Genomic DNA, 24,235 nt, shown 5'->3' with positions numbered 1-24,235 from the left:
ATCATCATCCTCCCAGTACTGCAACACAATAAATCATCATCATCCTCCCAGTACTGCAACACAATAAATTATGATCATCTTCCCGGTATTGCAACACAATAAATCATCATCATCCTCCCAGTACTGCAACACAATAAATCATCATCATCCTCCCGGTATTGCAACACAATAAATCATCATCATCTTCCCGGTACTGCAACACAATAAATCATCATCATCCTCCCAGTACTGCAACACAATAAATCATCATCATCTTCCCGGTACTGCAACACAATAAATCGTCATCATCCTCCTGTTACTGCAACACAATAAATCATCATCATCCTCCCAGTACTGCAACACAATAAATCATCATCATCCTCCCAGTACTGCAACACAATAAATCATCATCATCATCTTCCCGGTACTGCAACACAATAAATCATCATCATCTTCCCGGTACTGCAACACAATAAATCATCATCATCCTCCCAGTACTGCAACACAATAAATCATCATCATCTTCCCGGTACTGCAACACAATAAATCGTCATCATCCTCCTGTTACTGCAACACAATAAATCATCATCATCCTCCCAGTACTGCAACACAATAAATCATCATCATCCTCCCAGTACTGCAACACAATAAATCATCATCATCATCTTCCCGGTACTGCAACACAATAAAACATCATCATCTTCCCGGTACTGCAACTCATTAAATCATCATCATCTTCCCGGTACTGCAACACAGTAAAACATCATCATCCTCCCGGTACTGCAACACAATAGATAGGAGATTTGATAGAGGTGTTCAAAATCGTGAGGGGTTTTGACAAAGTGGATGGGGAGAATCTGTTCACATTGTTGTAGCGATCAAGAACTGGAGGGCACAGGTTTAAGGTAATTGGCAAAGGAAGCAATGGCGACATAAGGCAAAACCTTTTCACATGGAAAGTTGTTCGGATCTGGAATGCACTGCCTGAGCGTGTGGTGGAGGCAGGTTCAATCAAGACACTCAGGAGGGAATTGGATTGTTACCTGAAAAGGAAGAATGTGCAAGGCTACGAGGAGAAGGCAGGGGAGTGGTAATCGATAAATTGCTCTTTCAGAGAGCCAGCGCAGACACGACGGGCCGAATGGCCTCCTTCTGTGTTGTCACAATTCTGTGACTGTTGCCAATATGCTCTGAATTGCTTAATTGAGGCAGATAGTTACCTTCTACTTTCAGCTCATCTCACACACGTTCAATTTTACTTCAACAATATTTATTCCTTCAAGAGCTGGATAAGTGGATAACTCTTGAGTGTAGAGTTTTAATTTCTCTGCCACACTGCCCACCTCAAACATCTGTCTGAGATTTGACTTGCTGCCCCTTTTCCAGACATGCTCTCAAACATACTTACGGAAATCAGAATATTAAAAGTGATCATCAGATACTTGATACGCTCAAAATGGCCCATCTTAACAGTCATTGGCAGTCACTTTCTATTACTGTGCATAAGCTTCTGCAACCTGTTGGAAAACAAAACAAAGGAATGATCCGTAAGAACCACCTTCAGATTCAAACATCAACTTTCAATCCCAGTTGCTGGTTTTCATTTTCAGCTCACCCGACCAACTTCATCTTAACTCTAAGACATCGCTGCAGGTGTTTTGCATCTGCAGCATGGATCGGGCAGAGATGGGTGAGGTATGCACTGCGCCCACCCAAGGAGACTGACACGGAGCCAGTGCCATTTTCGAGGCCGGGCCTAATTGGAATCAAACCGCAAGCTGCAAAGCACCTTTCCTACAGTTAGCTCACTGATTGGGAGGGTGGCAAATCTGATGGAATGACTGCTACATTAAGGCATCCTGCAGAATCTTAAAGGGATTTTATCCCAGTGGTGGATAGTGGACAGCCAAACTGTGCAGCAACAGAAAAGACAACCTCCACCAGTTTTCCCAGGCTCTCTGGTGCAGCAGGTGAGCTGCCCGCAGATCAAGGGAGCTGCAGGAAGAAGGCACTCTTCCCCTTCAATGGGTGGCAGCTGCCAAGACAAGTTAGTTAGCAGGCATGGAGAAGTGGCAGAGCATGTAAAGGCTACCCGCAATTGTTCCCAGGATCTGGCCGCTGTAATCTGACAAGATTAACTAAGACTCGTCTTCACATCTCGCTGACTCTCGGCACAGCCGTGCAGGATCTCGCACTATTCAGAGCACTATCAATACTGCCATTCCCTGCCTCCCATGCCTCTCCTCAAGTCATTCAGAATCATTTCATTGCACCTCCTTTCTGCAAGCTCTCAAACCCTCAATATTCACCACTACACTTACAACTATTTCTTCCTCTTAGATACACTCGCTGCTTCATCCTATCATGAAGCAGATTATGTTAAATCCATTTTATACGTCTTGAAAAACTATAAACAGGGCATATACTAACCCACTGATGTGGAACTCACTATCACAGGAAGTGGTTGATGCAAATAGCATAGATGCCTTTGAAGGGGTAGCTAGATAAAAACATAAGGGAGAAAGGAATGGAAGGATATGTTGATAGGGTTAGATGAAGGGGTGGGGAGAAAGCTCATGTGGAGCATAAACATTGGCACAGTTGGATTGCATGGCCTGTTTCTGTGCTGTGAATTTTATATAATTCCACTTCTTGGAGGGGAAGCAGGAGAACAACAGGAGAGGCATCATAATAGGATGAGGTCCAGCTGCTTATCAAACTCTGACACCAATAGAGGAGGTTATCATTAACATAATCAATACAGAAAGAGGACATGCAGAATCTGAGGTAGCTGGGTAGGAGGCAAGCACAACAGGGTGTGGTGTGCAGATTCCCTTCTTATTTACTCTTTTTACTCAACCCTCTCACTCACACTGTCAAAACTCAGCATGACAACCTGGTGGTGCTTTGCACTGTCACTCATCTGCTGCTGCTTATTCTTGCAACTTAGTACTTACTCCTTACTCTGCCCTTTTTACTAGCTCTGTCACAGTACTCAGGCCTTCAGGCACTCACACTGAGCTGGACAACATGCTGGAACATGCACTGTCAGTTACTCTCATCCTTCTGAGCACCAGGACACATATCGGCACCCCACATGGTATCAATAGTGAGTTAGAGAGGACTGCACAAGTGAGAGGGAGCAAGTGCAGGTGGAAAGGCCAGCTCAGAAACAGCTCACTGGAGGGCTAGCTCATGAATAGGGCAGAGATGCAGACTCTCGGTGCCTTGTCTTGAAAAGAGGATTCTTTCTGTGCACCACAAATCGCTCAATGCATTGGTTTGTCTGCCAGGGGCCTTCCACAGCAAGCCAGAGAGGGTGGAGTTCATGCGTATGATATTGTTTTGAAAGTACTTCCATTTTTTGTTAAATTTTGAGGATTTGTGGTTTAAACTGAAAAAAAGGATTCCATAGATGCTGGACTTTGTTTTTTTTAAAATGTCATCAGAAGGTCTTTTGGACATGGTAAACACTGGAAGTCACCAGATAAGACCCAGCAGAGGCTCTTTGACCTGGGGAAGATGTTTACAGGGAAGTGACAAGTCAAGATTTATAGCAGTCAGGAGGCTTGACTCTTGAGATATTAGGCTGAAATTTATACTTCCACTGCCAATTACAGCTGTAAACAATGGTGGTCCACCAATGCGGGCCATACGTCATGCAGCCACCATGATATTAAACATGGCAGCTCATTTAACTGGCAGGGTCAGACTCCGCCCCCCCCCTCCCCCGATGACGTGGAGGGGGTGGGCGGACTGTCCCTGGCAATGCTGCAGTTGCCTTTGTGCAGGCGCTGATGCCATTTTTAAAGGGCTTTGAGCCCTAACTTTCAATTTAAATATTTAAAGGTAAGTTTAATGAAAAAATTAAATCCATTTAAATTTCCCCTCTCCCACCCCCCCAATAATCATAAAATTAATTACTTGCCCTCTCGCATTCATTACTTGCCTTCTCCCCCCCAAAACACTTCCCCTGCCCACCTGACCTTCCCCCCCCACCCCCCGCAAAGTTCATAAACTTTGCACTGTAACCCTTACCACCATCCCCTACACCAATGAGATGAGTTAGAACCTGCTCCCCCTCTCCCGCAATGCAAAACTTACCTTCTCCCTCATCCCAACCAGTGTTCCGCCTTGGATCCCTGGACAGGGATCTGAAGGCACTGGAGTACTGGCCACTGGCACCAATATCACACCGGGACAGGTGGCAGGAGCGAGAAGGTAATTTATTCAATCATTTAAATTAATTAACATATTTATATTTGGCTCCCGTCGCCAAGTGGCGGAGGGTGGATGCCACAAGGCCTTGCCGCCACCAGCAATATGAGGCTGGGGCTCTGCTGGAGGCATTTTCCGCACCCACCCCACCCCCCCAGCAATGATCCCTGATGTCGGGGGGTCTGTAAAATTCGCCCTATTGTTATTGGTTTCACTTTGGACAGTGTATTGGAATGTGAACCGTTTTGAAGGCTGTTGGAGAAAACCAGCCAAGAGAGTAGTCACCATCAGCACCCTCTTCCATCTCTTTGAGAAATTCCTGAGAATCAAGTATAAGAAATAGAGAAACTGATGCTGCATTTCTCCTGGAAAGTCTGCCAAACTGATCTTCAATGTTGCCTGAGAAGAATTTTTCCAGGTAGATCCCAGTGACGGCCATCTACACATATTTTAGACTCCAAACTAAAAAGGAACAACTGACATGCTTCCATATCTTCTTTCTTTTCTTCAAGAATTAGCAAGTATTTGGTAAAAGTATTTTTTTGCTTCTTTTCGTAACAGAGCTCTAAAGAGAAATGAGGATGAGTCATATTTTATCTCCTTTGAGAAAATAGATATCAGGCTAAAATGCCCAAAAGAATTTTGGACTCTCCTCTTACAAGGTGAGTTTGTGTGTAGGGCTCGTGAAGTTTTTTCACTGTTATAAGACGAGAGCTCCTCTGACTGTGAACAAACTAAAACATCAATTCTAAATGCCTATGAATTAGTACCCGAAAAGTATCGACAGAAATTCAGACACACTAGGAAAAGATGCACCCAGACTTACACTGAATTTAAAAGAATTAAACCTATGGCTTCTATCATTGGATCTGATCCCTCAAGCCGGAACCCTCATGAAAATTTGAGAGAAGTGATGTAACTGGAAGAATTTTAAAATAGCATCCCAGTTAATTTAAAAACCCATATTGAAGAACAAAGAGTTACAAGGGTAAGAGAAGCCACAGAAATAGCCAATGACTATGAATTAATACACAGACTCCCTAACTCAGGTTAAATTTGGGTCTAGTGACTCTTACATGCTAGGGAGAGATAGGAGGGATGCAGATGAAGCAGAAATGAGCTCGAGAGAAAAGGAGAATAGGGAAGGAAAACCAGATCAGTTTCCAACTTTTAAAAGAAGGAATCCAGATGATAAACCAGTAGGGGCATGTGCGATGTGCTTCCAGTGTGGAAAATCTTGGCATGTCAAGGTACATTGTTGGTATTCCAAAAATCCAACAGGTGGCACTGCAGTCAAGCCAGTGTCCATAGCTATGAAGGTGGTGAACATGTGCTCCAACACAACCCATGAACAGAAGACCTACCAGAACATTTTACAAAAAGGAAAATGACTCCTTTTGTACCCCAGGCACCAGGCAAAGAAATAACCATCCTCAGGGATACTGGTTGTTTTCAAACACTACTTGTAACAAAGCTTACAGAAATGCTATCCGAAAGCAGAACAAATAACAGTATTGGTAAATGGGCTTACTGGCAAATGTTTGAAGGTTCCCTTAAAGTTTACCTGTAGAGTAAGTTGGTCATTGGTGTAGTGACAGTCAGGGTCACTCTGATCTTACCAATGCAGGGGGTCAACCTATGCGGGACAATGACTCGACAGTATTGTATCCAGAGGGTCTGGAGCAGTCCATGGAAACTGAGGAGAAACTGAGGGAAACAAAAACAGCTCTGTGCAGCTGCAGAGGACTGAGGATGTCCCAGAAATCTCACAGGGGGTGGTAGGTCCAGCAAAGATTAAAGAAGCTAAAGGAAAGCCAGTAGAATTTAAAGAGGCCGAGACAGAGCCAGAGGAAAGTAAAGATGCTGAGATAAGAGCAGCAGAGGTCGAAGGAAAAGCATCAGAGGTAATGCTAGCGGAAGCATTCTTTAAAGATTTTAAATAGCGACAAGAAAATATCCCAAACAGGCAAGCCAAGCATGAGGGAGATGCCTCACCTAGCTGAATTGCCACAGGGAGGTGCTGCAGAAGCTGGACAGCCACCTGTAAGCAGTCGTGTTCCAGAGGACACGGGGCAGATTGGGGGGAAAAAACATCGCCAAAGTAAAGGGAAAACAGAAGAAAAAAAGCCTTAAGGTAAGCAAAACTTGTGACAGCCACAAGAAAACTAAAACTGTGGTCAGTGTGTATGTGGCCACTGAAGAATCAAAGGGTCAGATTCTAAATCCAAAGCTAACTGAACCCAGCAAAACAGATTCAGAACTCACTAAGGACTAAGTGTAGAAGGAGAACCCAGATGCCTCACAGGAGCTAAAATGCAATTTATCACCCTTGAGATAAGAACTATCAATTGGCTAGAACTTGAACTATTAAATCCAAGTGTTGTGGAAGTAGCAGTTAACGGGTTAAGGCCTGTACAGGCAGTAAAAATTGACAACAGCCAGGAACAATGCAGTAATGGAAATTTGCATATTACAAGCCTCGAAACAGAAAAGGTTTCTCTCCAGCAATCTCCCAAAGTACTGAAAACAGATACTAGAGAAATCCAACCCCATTCAACACCACATAGCTAGAATTTAAAAGTGGGAACCAGATAAAATAACTAAACAGAAGCTTTCCTGGAGCTAAACTTCATTGCCCAAAAAGAGAATTCAATTATAATTATGCCTCATCCAAAAAAAGGATGATGTAAAACTCAAACTTGAACAAGAAATGGCTGTTACAGACAATACCAGTTGAAGCAGTTGTAAGATTGAGGTGTGGGTGTTATGTGTGCAGTGGTGTGACCCTATCCCTCCCTCCCTCCCTCCCTTCCTTCCTTCCTTCCTTTCTTTCATTCTTTTTTTTTCTTTTTAAACCAATAGGCCAAACAAAATAAAAATGGAATCCAAGGAATTTGATTTTTTTCCTTTTTGGAGGACATGTCATGCTCATGTGAAGTGCAGCAATAAAAATATAGAACCCAAACTGAAGAGTTATAAAAATTGACAATGTGCTGAAAAATGGTTGCCGAAGGTCAAGTGACCCTGCCGTATATATTCAAACTGTCTTACTGTCTGTTAAGGACAAAAGGATACATTCCAAGCTAAGAGGTATCAATTACACCCATCCTGAACCCATCAAGAGACATTTTTGAATTGAAAGGGGTCTTCTGAAACAACGAAGGTGTGAAGTAGGCACATCCTGGTCCATTTTTGGTCACCACAGGAAGGGAGCTCTGTGTCTCCCAACAGAGGCAACATGGAAGAGGTTTTGACCTTAAAAAGTATCTCTCTGGAGAGAGATAAAGATATCAGAACAAACATCACAAAAGCCTGTCCAGCCGAAAGCTGTGAGAGATCCTGCAAAAGCCAAAGAAAGGGCGCCGCTTTGAATTCTACACTTCAACTTGTTGCAGCAGAGAACTGAAAGCGATCACTGCCTCCAGATTGAAGTCTCAACCACCAGAAAAAAATCTACAAACACCCCAGGCCTGCATCTTTAAAAGAGAAATTGTTCTCCAAGAAGATTCAACAAGTTTACTATGAACCCCAAAACCCTACCTCTTACCCTTTTCTTCACTATCTATCTATTCATGTATGTGTGCACGTGAGTGAATGCGTGTGGGGGTGCAGTTGCGACCATTTTGGGAATGAATATTGTTCGATAAATAATTAGTTCTCTGTTTTAAACCTACAAGAAAACCTGTCACTATCTGTGTATTTGACAAATAAAGCACAGGGGGTTAAAACCATAGTAACAAGAACACTTGCTGTGGTCAGTTGGGAGTTGAAGAGTGGGAAACACCCAGACCCCTCACCTCCTGGCCCAAATATTATACACTTCCTTTTTGAGCCTTACCATTGAATCTGCTTCTCCCACCCTCTCTGGCAGTGAATTCCAGATTACAACAACTTGCTGAATGGAAAAATGTTTCCTCATGTCACCCCTGGTTCTTTTGCCAATTATCTTAAACCAGTGTCCTCTGGTTACTGACCCTCCTGCTAGTGGATACAGTTTCTTCATATTTACTCCATCAAAAGCCTTCATAATTTTGAACAGCTCTGTTAAATCTCCTTTTAACCTTCTCAACTCTAAGGAGAACAGTCCAGCTTTTCTACTCTCCCCACATAACTGCACCTATGCTGTTCAGAAAACACTCAAGGAAATCATGTTCATGAGCTTTGCATGTTTCCTACGCCTTCCTATTAAATGGAAAGGTTTTTCTATTTTACAGTATAGTTTACAAACACTGGTCCCGTGCCTCCATCTGGCTATGGCTGTTACACTACTTCCTTGCTCAGTTGGGGATTACCAACGGCACTTGAAAGAATGCAGAACCATTAGCAGTTGGTGAATGTTCTCACAACAAACGCTCAGTCAGATTTTAGTGTGTAATTCAGTGTACCTCCCTCATCTGGATATAAGCTGGCCCACTGCTCTATAGTTGTGATTTTGGTAATGAAATGGAAGTAGCGCTGATGCTTGTTGCTCTTTCCGTCTACGTTCGAAGCTGTCATTTGTACTTAGACTTACTCCGAACCAGTTGCATTTAGATTGTTTCCAACTTGACTCTGAGTTCATTGTATCTCAAAAAGTACCTCCAGAGCAGAGTGTTGCAGAGAGAACAGTGGTAAGGAGTAGAAAATAAACCACCATTAACGATTGTGCCTCCAAATACCACAAAGTCCTACCTGATGTGTAAGAGCAGGCCACAAGATGAGAGTACAGAGATATCAGAGCAATGATCACATCAACTTCTTCTCAAATCTTTCTCCCTGCAGGTTAAAGAGATCACCTATTAGTGTCAGACTATTTATTAGAATTGCACATACCAAGCTAGCAAACAAGAAAAAGATGACATCAACCAGAAGTGTTGACAGCTCAAAAACAGCCTGGAATATAACACAGCTTTACAATACATGAAAACAAGAAATTAAACCATCATAAGTTAAACTGTGGGTGTACCCAACATTCTCTCACTGTTAATGCAAGCTGAGATATTCTGTTGTTGCTGCTGCAATTATCAGGTAAATGATGATGGAAAACAACTCATTCCAGAGACTTTAGCACCAAATGTAGGCTGACACTCCACTGCAGTACTGAAGGAGTGCTGCATTATTGGATAGGCCATCTTTCAGATGTGATGTTAAATTGAGGCCTGATTTGCCCTCTCTGGTGGATGTAAAATATTCTATGACACTATTTGTAGAAGAGCAGGTGGATTTCTCCCCGGTGTCCTGGCCAATATTTATCACTCAACCGTTATCATTAAAACAGATTATATGATCATTGTCACATTGCTGTTTGTGGGAACTTGCTGTACACAAATTAGTGACCACATTTCCTACAAGAGTGACCACACTTCAAAAAGTGCTTGAATGGCTGTAAAGCACTTTGGGACGTCCTGAGTTTGTGAAAAGTGTAACATAAATGCAAGTCTTTCTTTAACCTAGCAGAACTCCCTCGACTTTACCTCACACTGTGGCCACTGACAAATAAGGAGCAGAGTTATAGGGTCATCTGTCTCAAAGTGTGGCGCAGTGGTTAGCACCGCAGCCTCACAGCTCCAGGGATCCGGGTTTGATTCTGGGTACTGCCTGTGTGGAGTTTGCAAGTTCTCACTGTGACCATGTGAGTTTCCGCCAGGTGCTCCGGTTTCCTCCCACAGCCAAAGACTTGCAGGTTGATAGGTAAATTTGTCATTGTAAATTGCCCCTAGTGTAGATAGGGAATATGGGATTACTGCAGGGTTAGTATAAATGGGTGGTTGTTGGTCAGCACAGACTCGGTGGGCCGAAGGGCCTGTTTCAGTGCTATATCTCTAAATATAACAAATAAATATAATAAAAGGAGGAGGCACATATATAGCCTGCATGTCCCTAAAGTTCAGGCATCCAAAATTTAAACTCTAAAGGAAACCCATCGGGGATTAGCGGCAGCAGTAATTTAAAGGGCACAGGTAGGCCTTGATTCCTTAATTTTTCGGTCATATTTAATAATTATTTTTGCTTATTTCAAGTTATGTGGGGCATGTTCTCCCAGAAAACTTGGATTTTTGATAGTTTGTTGCATTTTCCAGAATTTTGGCTTTCAAGCCAAAACTAATTTCTTCTGTAAGGATTACAGATATTTTAAATATAAAAATAAGGTAGTTGTAGGGGTTTCACACCAACTCTATAGAGTTCAGTTCCCTTCATTGAAATCTAACCCTGGACACATTGTGCCTCCTCAATGGTAAACCATCACCTGGGTGGAAGGTAGAGAAGGGACGATAACAAAAAGCTCCAGATTTTCCTCCTATTCATTGAATGAAAGGGTAATCAGACAGGTTCTATTAGAGTTGTGCACTTGGTCTAGGTAGTAAAGGCAGAATCTCACCATGGCATTAAGTGGTGAAGTGAAGTTTTTAACAACACACCCCCCCACAATAATCCCGACTGGGTGGGAATTGTACATTCTCGACACAAACTACAGTCTTATCACACTGAACCCCATAGCAGCCCAGAGGAGTGAGGGAATGCTAATCTCATTATATCAAACAAATACTTGTTTTTTATTTTTCAGTAAGCTTTGGAGGGATAACGGTGAGTAAATATCATTGTTAGAAAAGTTTATAAGTTGGAGCATGCCTGAAAATTAAGCTGTCTTTACATTTTCTGTTTTGAAAATCTTAAGACACTAAAAGTTAGAAATTACTGTTGGTGATATAAAAGTGATGTGTACTTATTGTGTTCATAGGAAATTCCTATACCTGCTATCAACAGTAGTGTTAAAGTTTTAAAATACATGGGTTTAGGCCTGCTTTAAAATGGCAGACAGAAGAATGTCATGTGAATGCATGAATGCACCTCACTCAATAATACCTGCCATTGACTTCATTGGAAAAGCTAATCAGGCATGGGGTATAATGGCTGTTGATTTGCTACTGTTGTTTCTCACCCCTTGCTGATGTTGAATTTTACCTTCATCATCTGCAATTGTTAGTGCCAACAGTAATCTCTGTCCTTTGTCATCTTTTGGACCATGTTGAAAAGGTTTATTTTCTTACATGGGAAATAGCTATTGTACGCTGTCATGGTTTTGGGTTTTTAATGTTAGAAATTTTAGAGTCATAGAGAGATACAGCACTGAAACAGGCCCTTCGGCCCACCGAGTCTGCGCCAACCATCAACCACCCATTTATACTAATCCTACATTAATCCCATATTCCCTACCACATTCCCACCTTCCCACAATTCTCCTACCACCTACCTACACTAGGGGCAATTTACAATGACCAATTTACCTATCAACCTGCAAGTCTTTGGCTGTGGGAGGAAACCGGAGCACCCAGCGGAAACCCACGCAGTCACGGGGAGAACTTGCAAACTGCGCACAGGCAGTACCCAGAACCAAACCCGGGTCGCTGGAGCTGTGAGGCTGTGGTGCTAACCACTGCATCACTGTGCCACCCCATAAAGAGATACAACACCGAAACTGGCCTTTCGGTCCACTGAGTCCACGCCGACCATCAACTACCCATTTATACTAATCCTACATTAATCCTATTTTCCCTCTCACATCCCCACCTTCCCTCAATTCTACCACCTACCTACACTAGGGGCAATATTTTTTACAATGGCTAATTTACCTGTTAATCCGCAAGTCTTTGGCATGCGTTCTCAGGTTTTATCCAGCCACTCATATAAGTAGGCCTCATAACCCCAATAATCTGGACTGTTTTCACAGAAATAAAACTCAACACCCCACCTCCGTGACCCCCTGAAGATATACCAAGATATTTCCCTTATCAATATCAAATATATTGCCAATCTGTGAAAACAGCATACAATATTTATTGTGCAATGAGTAATCTGTGGTAATGTAGCTCAATTTGCACTTTGGACTTCCTGCTGTGTTTTGTCCTTTAATATTTCACACCTTGTGAAGCCTAACATAGCCAACCTGCTGTTTTCTGAATTTATAGATTTTCCTTTCAGAAATATTTTGTGTGTGGCCTTGGGTTTTAACTGTACATCTGCTAATTCCAGCGATAGAAAATACAAGTTCCTAAATTCAGCACAGACAAAAATAGTGTGCAGAAACTGGCTGCACTTTGAGTTCTTGGGTGCAGCTGACTCCCTCCCATCTAGGATTTATATCCTATTATAGACTCTTATTATTACTGCTCACATTTCCTGCTGCTTGTTGACACTTCATGAACACCACAGGATTTCTCCCCAGTTACTTTATTCCCAAACTCCAGCAGTTCCGTCTGATCAGTGACAGGAAGACTCTAATCAAAAGCCAGCTAATGCACTCACATCAGGGAATATCCTTCTTATCTCAAAGAAGCAGCAGCAGCCAGTTGTGAAGAAAATAAATCTTCAAATAAGATCACAGCCAGGCAATACCCTAGAAAGTTCTTTGAGAAAAATGTTTTTAAAAAGTCTGCTTTTCAGCAGTTTATTATGTATAACCTCTTTATGAGACAAACACTGAATAAGGGCATCTGTAACTGTGACTCTAAAAAACAATCAAATTGTCTGAAGACTATGAAATGCCTTGGGATGTTTTACTATATTAAAGGTGCTATATAAATGCAAATTGTTGTTTTTGTCGTTCATCTGTGTATAGTCAACAGTGCGAGGAAGCAGCACCTTATTGGTAATTGCAGCCTCCAGTCCTGACTTGTAAACATTGATTGACCACAGAAAAAAAACTGAACTTCCTTGTGAAATTTTCGTAAACTGACACCTAGGCTGAAGCATGGATTGGTAGAATAAAATACTGAAGTTTGACCTGTAAGCAGAAGCCATCAAGTAATACAATCACTATTTAGGGACCTCTATAATTAACTTAAGTTAGGGTCTTTTTTAATCTCCAATGGGAGACAGATACAGAACAGCAACATACTCTCATCCTCTGTCTCGGCTGAATCTGAACTCGGGACCTTTAAGTGAATGCATGGAATTGGCGGTAGCACTGTTCAATAGAATATGATGGGCTGGACTTTATGGGTTCCCCTGAGGCGGAGGCGGGGGGGGGGGGGGGAGGGGAGTGGGGTTGCCATAGAATCGCGACAGGTGGCGGAGGGCAAAGGGCTTTTCGCCAACAACATTGCCAAGCGAATTTCCTGGGGGCGGGATAGGTTGACAATGGGCTTCCCACCCAGAGGCCACTTGAGGCCTTTATGTGGCCTATGAACGGCAGCTTAAGGGCCTCTTCCCACCGTCGCTAGGATCTAACCACAATGTGTGCAAATGCTGTCATTAGTAAAATGGTGGTGATCTGATTGACACAAATGTATCTTGCAGTCAACGGCATGTTGTGTTCTGCATCTTCTTCAGGCTGTTGCTATGGCTGTTCCTCTTGATGATACCCCTGTGCCACCCGGCAGGGCCTTCATTCTCCGGGCCTCACCAACTAAGCTTCCTGGTAAGAAAGAATTGAGCAGCATACAGCACACCATCACAATCCATGAGACTCATGCAGAAAGCCTGTAGATTGACACAAACACCCAAACTGCACTTCAACAATCTTGTGATGTGTTGTTTGGTGACTCTGATGGATCAATGGGCTTCAAAGCTAGAATCCTGGAAAGGACACATGTACCACCAACCATGGCTGTGACGGGCAGTGCTCTCCTAGAATCCATCCATAAGAATATTAAAAAATGAGCAGTAGACAATTCGGCCCTTCAAGCCTGCACCGCCATTCAGTAAGATCATGGCTGATCTTCAACTTCAACTCCACTTTCCTGCCCAATTTCCATATCCCTTCATTCTCTTAGAGTTGAAAACTCAACAATCTCAGCCTTGAATATACTCAACGACTGGCGTAGAGAATTCCAAAAATTTGCAATTCCCAGTGAAGAAAATTCTCCTCAGTGCTAAATGGCTGAACCCTTATGCTGAGACTATGGCTCCTAATCCTAGACCCCCCCCCCCCCCCGGACAGGGGAACGGCCTTTCAACATTTACCCTATCCAGCCCCTTCAGAATTTTGTACATTTCAATGAGTTTACCTCTCATTCTTCTAAACTCCAGAGAATATAGGCCCAATTTACTCAGTCCCTCTCCATAGGACAACCCTCTCATCCCGGAACCAACTGAGTGAACTTTTGCTGTACTGCTTCAAATGCAAGTATATCCTTTCTTCGATATGGACAACTGAACTGCACACAGTACTCCAGGTGTGGTCTCCCCTAAGCCCTATGTAATTGCAGCAAGACTTCCTTATCCTTGTACTCCAATCCCCTTTCAATAAAGGCCAACATGCCATTTGCCTTTGTAATTGTTTGCTGTACCTGCATGCTGACTTTCTGTGTTCCTTGTACGAGTACACTCTCTGAACTTCAACATTTAAAAGTTTCACATATTTTTTAAAAATTCTGCTTTTCAATTCTTACTACCAAAGTGAATAAGCACACACTTCCCCAGATTAAACTCCATCTGCCACCTTGTTGCCCACTCATTTAACCTGTCTATATCTCTTTGCAGTCTCTTTGTGTCCTGCTCACAGTTTACATTCCCAGCTATTGTCAGCAAACTTGAATACATTACTCTGTCTCTTTGTCCCAGTCATTAATATAGATGGTAATTAGCTAAGGCCCTTTCACCAATCCTTATTGTACTCCATTAGTTATAATCTGCCAACTTGAAAATGTCCCATTTATCAGTACTGCCTGCTTCCTGTCTATTAACCAATCCTCTATCCATGTTGATGTGTTATCTTCAACTTCATGAGCCCTTAACTTGTGTATTAATCTTTTATATAGCACCTTCTGAATGCCTTTTGGAAATCCAAGTATACTACATCTACTGGGTCCTCTTTATCTACCCTAATATATACATCTTCCATAAAACCATCTGTCTGATCATACTATGATTTTCTAAGTGCATTGTTAAGACTTCCTTAATAATTAAAGTCAGCATTTTCTCAACTACTGATGCCAGGTTAATTGGCCTGTAGTTCCCTGTTTTCTCTTTCCCTCCTTTCTTGAATAGCAGTGTTACTATTAATCGATAGATATCTGGATACTAAAGACGTCAAGGGATATTGGGATAACGTGGGAAACTGGTGTTGAGGTAGATGATCAGCCATGATCTAATTGAATGGCAGAGCAGACTCGATGGGCTGAATAGCCTGCTCCAGCTCCTGTGTTCCTATGTTCCTATGTTACATTTGCTCCCTTCCAATCAGCTGGGCCTATTTTAGAATTTAGGAAATTATGGAAATTCAAGACCAATGCACCCACTATCTGAGCAGCTACCTCTTTTAGAACCCTGTCATCCTTTCTCTAATCATTTTTCTCTGATGTTATTAATTATTTAAGTTCCTCACACTTATTATCCCTTTGGTGTCCTCTCAGTCTAGTATGTAATTTCTGTCTTCTACTGTGAAGGCAGACACAAGAGGCAGTATTTTTCCAGCTCTGCGGCGAGCTTCAAAAGCAGTGTGGCGCATGCGGGAGAAGTGCTCCACGGAGCCACCGCGATATTTAGCCCAGTGGCTCATTTACACGGCCGGGGTGATTGCCAGCCTCCGATGATGTGGAGGGGGCAGGTGCTCCGGCAATGGCATCCAATGCCACTGCGCAGGCGCCGGCGACATTTCTAAAGGGCTTAGAGCCCTTCCTCTTCATACAAACATAGGAGCAGGAGTAGGCCATTCAGCCCATCGAGTCTAACCCGCCACTCAATATGGTCATGGTTGATCATCCACTTCAATGCCTTTTTCCCACACTATCCTCATATCCCCTTATGTCACTTGTATTTAGAAATCTGTCAGTCTCTGCGTTAAACATACTCTATGACTGAGCTTCCACAGCCCTCTGGGATAGAGAATTCCAAAGACTTCATTTAAATTTTTAAAGGAATATACTGTATAATTTTAAAGTCAGAATTTTAATAAAGGATTCAAGACCCTCTCCCAACACCCCCCATGAGTAAACAATTTATTAGTTGCCCTCTTCCCCTCTCAAAAAACTGACATTACGATCCCAACCTTTCCCCCTCACAAAGTTTATTAACTCTGACCTTTACCCCTTTCCACCACCCCCTAGACCAATCAGGAAGGTTTCACCCCACTCTCCCACCCGCCCACCACTCTGAAAACTTAACTCCAAATGGAGATCCAAAAGCATGGGAGTTCCGGCAATCGGGCGGAATATCACAGCGGGAAGGCTGGCATGACAAGTATCTATTCATTCATTTACTTTAATTAACATATGTTAATGATGTCCCCAGCGTCAAGCAGGGGTGGGAGGAGGGTGCCACCAGGCATCACTGCCACCAGCAATATAGGGCGGGGCCTTCCCAGTGTTGAGGCCCCTGGTGGGCCTCTCACGGAGGTATTTTCCAGGCCACCCAGCAAAAACCCCGGTAAATTTCAGCCCAAAATATCTGTTCAATGTCTCTGCTGTTTCCTAATTCTCCATTACAATGACTATTGTCTCTGCCTCTTTAGTGACCAACATTTAATTTCGCTACTCTCTTTTTCATACACATGTGAAAGCTCTTACAATCTGTTTCCTCTCATATTTTATTTTTCCCTATCAACCTTTTGGTTGCCCTTTACTGATTTCTAAAACTCTTCCAATCCTCAGACTTCCTACTATTTGTCACAACATTATAAGCCTTTTCCTTTAATCCACTACTATCCTTAACCTCCCTAGAAAGACATGGATGGATCTTTCTCACTGAATTTTTGATTTTTACTGGATCATATTTTTGCTGATCATTTTGAATCATTTCTTTAAATGTTTCCCACTGTTTCCATTGCTGCGCTATCAGAGGTGCTGTCTTTCAGATGAGATGTTAACCCGAGGTCCTGTCTGCCCTCTCAGGCAGACATAAAAGATCCTATGGCACTATCTCAAAGAACAGCAAGGGAGTTTTCAATACTTATCCCTCAATCAACATCAGAAAAACAGATCATCTGGTCATTATTCCATTGTTGTTTGTTGGTATTTGCCGTGTGCAAATTGGTTGCTGCACTTCCTACATTACAACAGCGACTATACTTCAGAAAGTACTTCATTAGCTGTAAAGTGCTTTGGTTATCCAGTGGTCATGAAAGGCACTATATAAATGCAAGTCTTTCTTTTGTGAAACATGCTCAAACCGTTGCACTGGTCTTTCTAAAGGCACTATACTGCTCTGTCATTATTTCACAATCTAACAGTCTAACATTGTTGCTGGTTCTCCAGGCAATCTCCTGAAGGAATTGTGTTTTCTAAACCACAACACAGAATGTTCAGCCTTGCCTCACTACATTAAGTTTCAATGCAGTTGAGTTTTTCTCCTTGAAAGCCACTGACAACTGTCTGGATGACTGGAGCTGTCACTCTGTCCCCATATTTGGTTTGGGAACATCAGTGACTCCCATAGTGAGATGGAGTGCTGAGGGAATGTTCAGTACCATGTCTGATGCTGTCCTGGTCACAGCAAAATGCCAACCTAGATTATCATTCCCCAGCAGCTCGATGAAGCGAGTAAAGTTGTTGCCCACTAACAACTAACTGATATATCTGAACAGAGAGGTCGGTTGTGCTTGCAACATGTGAAGGAACTACAACAGAACATGCTTTGTCCAAAGGGAAAAGCAGGGCAATTGTAGTCTCAGTTCATGGTATCATTCCTGTCAAATTCTTATTGTCAGCTTGTTTCAGTTGATAGCACTCTTGCCTTTGCATCAGAAGGTTGTGGGTTCAAGGCCCATTGCAGAGCACATAATGTCGGATGTGCTTCTGTGCAATACTGAAGGAGTGCTGCACTGTTGGAGGTGTCGTCTTTCAGATTAGATGTTAAATCAAGCGCCTGCTCGATGTGAAAGATGGATGTGAAAGATCTGATGGCACATTTTGATAAAGAGCAAGGAAGTTCTCCCAGATTCCTGACCAACAGTCATGTCTCAACAACATCACCACAACAGATTTTCAGGTCACTAGTCTCATTTCTGTCTGTGGGATCTTACTGTGTGTACATTGGTTGCAACATTTTTCTATATGCCAGTCTCTATATTACAAAAGTAATTCATTGGCTTTGAAGCATGAGAACATGATATGGTGCTGGTCGCACAGTGGAATGTTTGACCATTTTATCACAGAAGATTTATGATTTCCATTGATTGACATATGACCTTTAAGATAAATTAAGCTCACAAAGGTTTAAGAATCCCATTTATAACATGAAGATCAGGACGTACATCAAAGCCAGACGGACTAGTCTTTGGATGTGGATTGGCCTTTGCTCAAACAAGAAGAGTTGCTAGGTCTTCCTTATGAACCATCCAGCCTCATTATACTGGTTGGTTGTTCCTATTCATCTTGAAAAACAGCTGATGTTAATAGCTACAGATCTCAGCAGTAGGGGTGGCAATAAGGTGGTAGTTTGATTGGCAACTCTACTGGACACCCTTGGACTGGAAAGAAGTCAAAGTTCAAACCTTCAACTGCACAATTTTCTGGATTTTCCACAGCTGTTCCTTTGAAAAGAATGAATGGGAGAATCTGCATGGAAATTCATCCTCATTATCTTCAAAGTGTGATCCATTGTGGAAATACTTGAGCAGAAGATTGTTTATGTTTCAACTTTAACACCTACAAAAAGTAAAGCTTCTTTTGCTCTGAGTAATTGATTCATGTGTCGGTCACGGTCTGCCCATGGGGAATCGGCGTAAGTCTACGTAGCACTGCTAGAATTTCTCCCCACTATAACAGCTGCTCAATTTCAGTTCAGTACCTTGAAAGCTTGTCAGGAATACTGGATGGAGGGAGTTTCCACTTCAGTGCGACTGGCTCAACTGGGATGTGCCCATCAGGAAATTCTGTACACCTTTCTCATGATATTCCAGCCATTAAAAATAAGCGTTCTGAGTTTCTATATGTGCACTTTTGGCTTGCACCAAGAACATTGAAGTAGAATAGTCTCCTCCCTGTTTCACCCCATTTACAAATTTTGCCTCGGGAAGTTCACAAAAGACTATTTCCATCAAACATCTTTAAAATGATCAGACTACAGGAAATATTTCCTAAAGACATCTAACTCTTTTGGGAGCCAATTCTATCTTTATTGTTTTCTAAGCATTTGCACTATCAAGCTGTGTCTTACTGCTTCTGTATAATTACTTTACCTGTAAATAAACAGGAATATTTGTTTTAGCCTGAACATCACTATTTGAGAATATGTTATTCACTCCTTTTTGGAGGAGGCAAGAGATTCAATGGTAGTGGAAGTGAGGTCATAGTGGATTAGGGTGATCCTGTCGAAATGGAAGCACATGGTCTCGGTGTTGGATAAGAAAGGTGTTTAAAACTCAGCTTTTGGTCAAACACAACACAGAGGTTGCAGACTGTCTGGTTCAGCAACCAGGAAAGTGATGCAGTCAGTGATGCAGAAGATTAGGATTGATCTGATAGAGGTGTTTAAAGTTATGAAGTGCCGGCTTGAAATAGATAGAAACAAATTGTTTCCAGTGATTGATAGTTCCTAATGAGGGGCCGTAGATATAAGATTAAATGTAAGATATAGAGGACAGAAAGCAATAGAAACCTGATAAAAAAAGATTAAAAAATTCAAAAACATTAAGGGAGCTAAATGCGCAATTACCCAACTCCATTGAAACTGATGCAGGCAGAATACAAACTTCTTGCTGTCTGCACATTTCCATGATTGTGGCAGTGCAGAATGCATTGCTGAATGGCTCACCTCAGTAGGGGGCCCAAGCTCATGCAAAGTTAGCTGGCACCTCATAAAGCTAGGGGTAATCTGGCTGCAGCAGGGGCTGGAACTGCTTGGACAAGATTTCAAGACCTTCAGGAAGGAACAGAAACAGGCCAGAGAACATTCCCCCAGGTTTTCAGATGCCTCAGTGAGCCAGGATGCCCTCCAGACAAGTGTTCAGCAGGCAGTAGGAGCAGGTGGCTATGGCGGTCGATGCCACATGCCACAAGCCTGGTGCTGACTACCTGCATGCAGTGCTGCAAGAAATGTACACAAGTGATCATGATCAGTGAAGGAATCCTCACATGCCATATCTGCCAACGTCACCATTAGCCTCATACACATCTCCATTCACCACAGCTTCTTCACTTGCCTACCAACAAGTTATATCCACCATGACTCACCCCACACCTTCATATCCTTCACCTCACCCTTACACTCTTAGTGCTGCTTTCAGCACCCATTCAAGTTTCACAAGTTGCACACACTGCCAGCTATTCAACTGTTACAGGCACATCATCCAAACCACACTCACTGACACACTTTCCTCTCTTTTGCAGGACAAGGTGTTCCATAATGGATGACAGCATCAGCTAAGCAGCAGGGGACCTGTACAACTGCATGTGCTGATCCCCAAAGAGGGGGTGGTGCTTGGATAATTGGGGTTACCGTCACTGAAGCTGTGGCCAGAGGCGTCACTGAAGCCTTGGAGAATGACAGAGTGTTCCTGCCTAATCCACCTTCTCACATCCCACTTCACCCTCATCCCAAAATCTGTTATGATGTACAAGCTGCAGATGGTGTAACCATGCACATGTTGCTTTCCACTCACTTCCCTCACCCCAGCACTCCCCATGTGTATTCATGCTTTCAGATACCTAATAACTGCTGCCTGGCCAACCTGTAGTGCCTGAGGCTGAACTCCTCGAGGAAGAGCAGACTGAGGAGGAAGAAACACTGTCTCTCAATCTGATGCTCACAGCCACCAGCTCAGATCCTGGAACTGCATGCACTCTAGAGGTTAGTACAGAGGCAGGATCTGCATGTGGCGAGTCACTGGGCATGGTGTGGGTTACAGCCAGGCCAGAAGGAAACAGTAGCATGGGCGCAAGTTCCCCGCAGGTAAAGTCACACAGAAGTTCTGCTGTAGAGGATTCAGATAAGGACTTTGATGGGATGCCACACAGAAAAAGGCTGATGGGCATGCACACGGAAATACTTGGTGCATTGCCAGGCCTGCCAGAGAGCCCGTTGTTACTGTCAAGGAGCATAGAGGAGTCTGACTTCAACTTAGCATAGGATTTTGTACAGAGCTTGGAGCCCATGCTTTCCAGTGTGGAAGGGGTGGTTAACTCCATGATACCATTTGCAGATCCAATTGGGATGCATCTGATGGCCGTGTTGTGATATTGCTTTAGCTGCTAGAGAACGAGTTAACATACTGTTGAATATGTATATAGTTTAGTATACATCATCACAGGAAGTGATGCAAGCCAACGTGTGATACAGTAGTTGGAGCAGTGTTAGTCAACAGTAAGCATGTGTATGTGATTTTGTAATAAAAGGCCCTTCATTCAACTTACAATTCATCCTGAGTGTTTGGTACATTTGTATTGAGAACTCAATAGCACAATATGATGACAGTGGTAAACAACATGGTAGCATCAGTGTAGAGGAACTCAGCATGCCAACAGTGGTGTTCAACACAGGATAGAGATCGCAAGTGAGAGATCGAGGATGATAGTTTCTCCCATGGAAAGCCATAAAGCCTGGGACAGCCGTAAAGCCTGGGACAGCACTGCAGATCACTGGAGGAAGCAGCAGCTGCACAACACAGGGTCAGATTCGAAGTGCACCCTCAAAATTGATACTCTGGGAGAGTGTGAGTAAATGAGGGGGGTAGTTTATTCAAACAGTAGCTGGCAGGAAAGGCAGTAATTGGGGAGAATTGGGCTCAAAAAAGAAAAGAGTTGGTTCAAGTTGGGACTGCAAAAGAGCACTGCCATTATGTGTCGTGGTATTCCTGCCAAAAGTGCTTTGTGGGCGGAGTCTCCCCGAGCAGAGGCTGAGAGCCCGCGTTGCAGCCACAGAGCACAGGGCATGACAGAGGTCCAGTGCTGCAGGCACAGAGCACAGTGCATGGCAAAGGTCCAGTGCTGCAGCCACAGAGCACAGTGCATGGCAAAGGTCCAGTGCTGCAGCCACAGAGCACAGTGCATGGCAAAGGTCCAGTGCTGCAGCCACAGAGCACAGGGCATGGCAGAGGTCCAGTGCTGCAGCCACAGAGCACAGGGCATGGCAAAGGTCCTGTGCTACAGCCACAGAGCACAGGGCATGGCAGAGGTCCAGTGCTGCAGCCACAAGCACAGTGCATGGCAAAGGTCCAGTGCTGCAGCCACAGTAAACTTGCATTGTTTTTTCCTTCAAGGAAAGCTACTAAAAAAGAAATCATTAAAGTGGAAAGCTCTGGCAGAAGAATTCTTGCAAGCAAGAAATTCTGACACCATGACCACAAAATATCCAGCGATGAATTTGAAGATTCCAGATATCCTCTACGGGTTCCAACTCTTAAAACAGCATATGAAGTTATGCTTTTTAGATCTTGCAGTCACAGAATTTGATAAGCAAGCAATTAAGATAGAGATTGGGATTGGCAATGAAGTTCTCCATCGCATCAATACTTCTGCAATGTCAGAAGCAGACCAGAAGGACCCATCGAAACTCTGGACAATGTTAGAAGACCAACTGAAGGTCAAGTTTAACTTCAGGATCCACCAAATGGAACTGATGGCCTTGAGACAACAGCACAAAGAAGCTATTGACCAGTTTGTCAGTAGGTGTCGGGAAAAAGAGAAAGACTATGATTTTTCAGACACAGAACTCTCCGAGCTGGTACTTGCACCAACTCTAATAAAGGAATTCCAAAAAGATCTGCTGGATAAGGAAAAAGGATACAACACTGACAGTCTCCAAGGATGGCAGAAAGTACGAAGACATAACTTCAAGCAGGTAACACATACAAGTGCTTGGAGCAGCAATGACCATAGGTGAAATAGCCAAGATACCTCAAGAGGGCGTGTGGCAAGTGCGGTCTTATGCATCAGCCGCGTAACTGTGCTGCATTCAGAGATACCTGCAAGGCATGTGGTCTAAAGAGACACTGGGCAAGACTGTGCAGAAAATCTGACAGTGAAGAAGCAGTCAGAAGCCAAAGCAAGCTACTGCTCAATAAGAAACAGGCAGTGCCTAGTGGCAAGAAAAGAGATCATCAAATACCAGTTCCAGCACAGGCATGTCCACGAGGTAGGCAAAGACCTGGACAGCAAAGAAGGCACTGAAAGTGAACAAACTTTCCACACAGTGACAGTCACACAGCACATGGATGCAATCACACAGCTGGAAGCCTTCACCACAATAGAAATCCTCTGTCCGAACATAAGTAGCAAGCAAAAGGTACAACTGAAGATAGACACTGGGGCAAATGCCAATATTTTACCACTGCGGATACTCAAAGATATGTACCTAGAGAGGTAGGAGTCGATGTTGCAGCCAACAACAGCTAGACTCACTGCACACAATGGTTCACCAATCTGCTGTGTGGGAGCATCGATGTTGAAGTGCAGATATGGAAATTCCAAATGGTCCCCACAAGTCTTCTATGTTGTTGACACCAATGGTGCAGCAGAGGCAGGACTGAGAGCATGGAGTGAACTCCAGATTGTGACGATTCACAAGATCAGTAATGTGCCAATGCTAGACAATCAAGGCAAATGTGACTCCATTGAGTCCATTCAGGATTTGCAACAGAAGTACCTGGATAGATCTGACACTGTGGACAGTTTTATAGGAGATGCTGTTCTTCATCTGGAAGATGATGCAGTTCCCTTCATTGATGCATCACGGAAGTGCAGTGTCCACATAAAGGACAAGCTAAAAGCTGAGCTTGACACAATGGAACGACAAGGGGTCATTTGCCAGGTTCTTCAACACACTGACTGGTGTAGCTACTGTAATCAAGATGGCAGCATCGGAGAATGTCTAGATCCTAGAAGATTGAATTAAGCACCCAAAAGATTTTCTATTTTGGAAAAGCTAAATCCAAGGTTTGTGAGAGCCATGTTTTTCTTGAAGTTGGATGCAAAACATGGATACTGGTTAGTCCACCTTTCTGAAGATTCACAGGAACTAACAACTTTCAGAACACCATGTGGAAAGTATTGCTTTCTATGGTGACCATTTGGTCTGTCAGTAAGTCAAGACCTGTTCCAACAGCATATGGATCGTATTACTGAGAGTGTTCCAGGGTGAGTTTGCATTGGGGGTGACATAGCGGTTATGGGAAGCAGCAAGG

The 24,235-nt window shown here is 43.3% G+C and overlaps 1 protein-coding gene across 5 annotated transcripts in view; it reads right to left on the bottom strand.

The window, feature by feature from the left end:
* The window catches only part of LOC137377269 (tetraspanin-18B-like), a 399,133-nt gene that overhangs the window by 128,119 nt on the left and 246,779 nt on the right, over window positions 1–24,235 (bottom strand). For 4 of the 5 annotated variants that reach the window (XM_068046808.1, XM_068046809.1, XM_068046811.1 and 1 more), the window contains 2 exons: window positions 8,869–8,952; window positions 1,388–1,496 (listed from right to left, as the gene is read on the bottom strand). In XM_068046808.1, coding sequence (XP_067902909.1) covers window positions 1,388–1,456 — 69 coding nt within the window. In that variant the 5' untranslated portion in view covers window positions 1,457–1,496; window positions 8,869–8,952. The remainder of the gene's footprint in view (window positions 1–1,387; window positions 1,497–8,868; window positions 8,953–24,235) is intronic. The other variant, XM_068046812.1, reaches the window with a different exon arrangement.

The sequence above is a fragment of the Heterodontus francisci genome, chromosome 14, assembly GCF_036365525.1.
Source record: "Heterodontus francisci isolate sHetFra1 chromosome 14, sHetFra1.hap1, whole genome shotgun sequence".
Taxonomy (NCBI): Eukaryota; Metazoa; Chordata; class Chondrichthyes; order Heterodontiformes; family Heterodontidae; genus Heterodontus; species Heterodontus francisci.
This window is presented reverse-complemented; position numbering and strand designations above follow the sequence as displayed.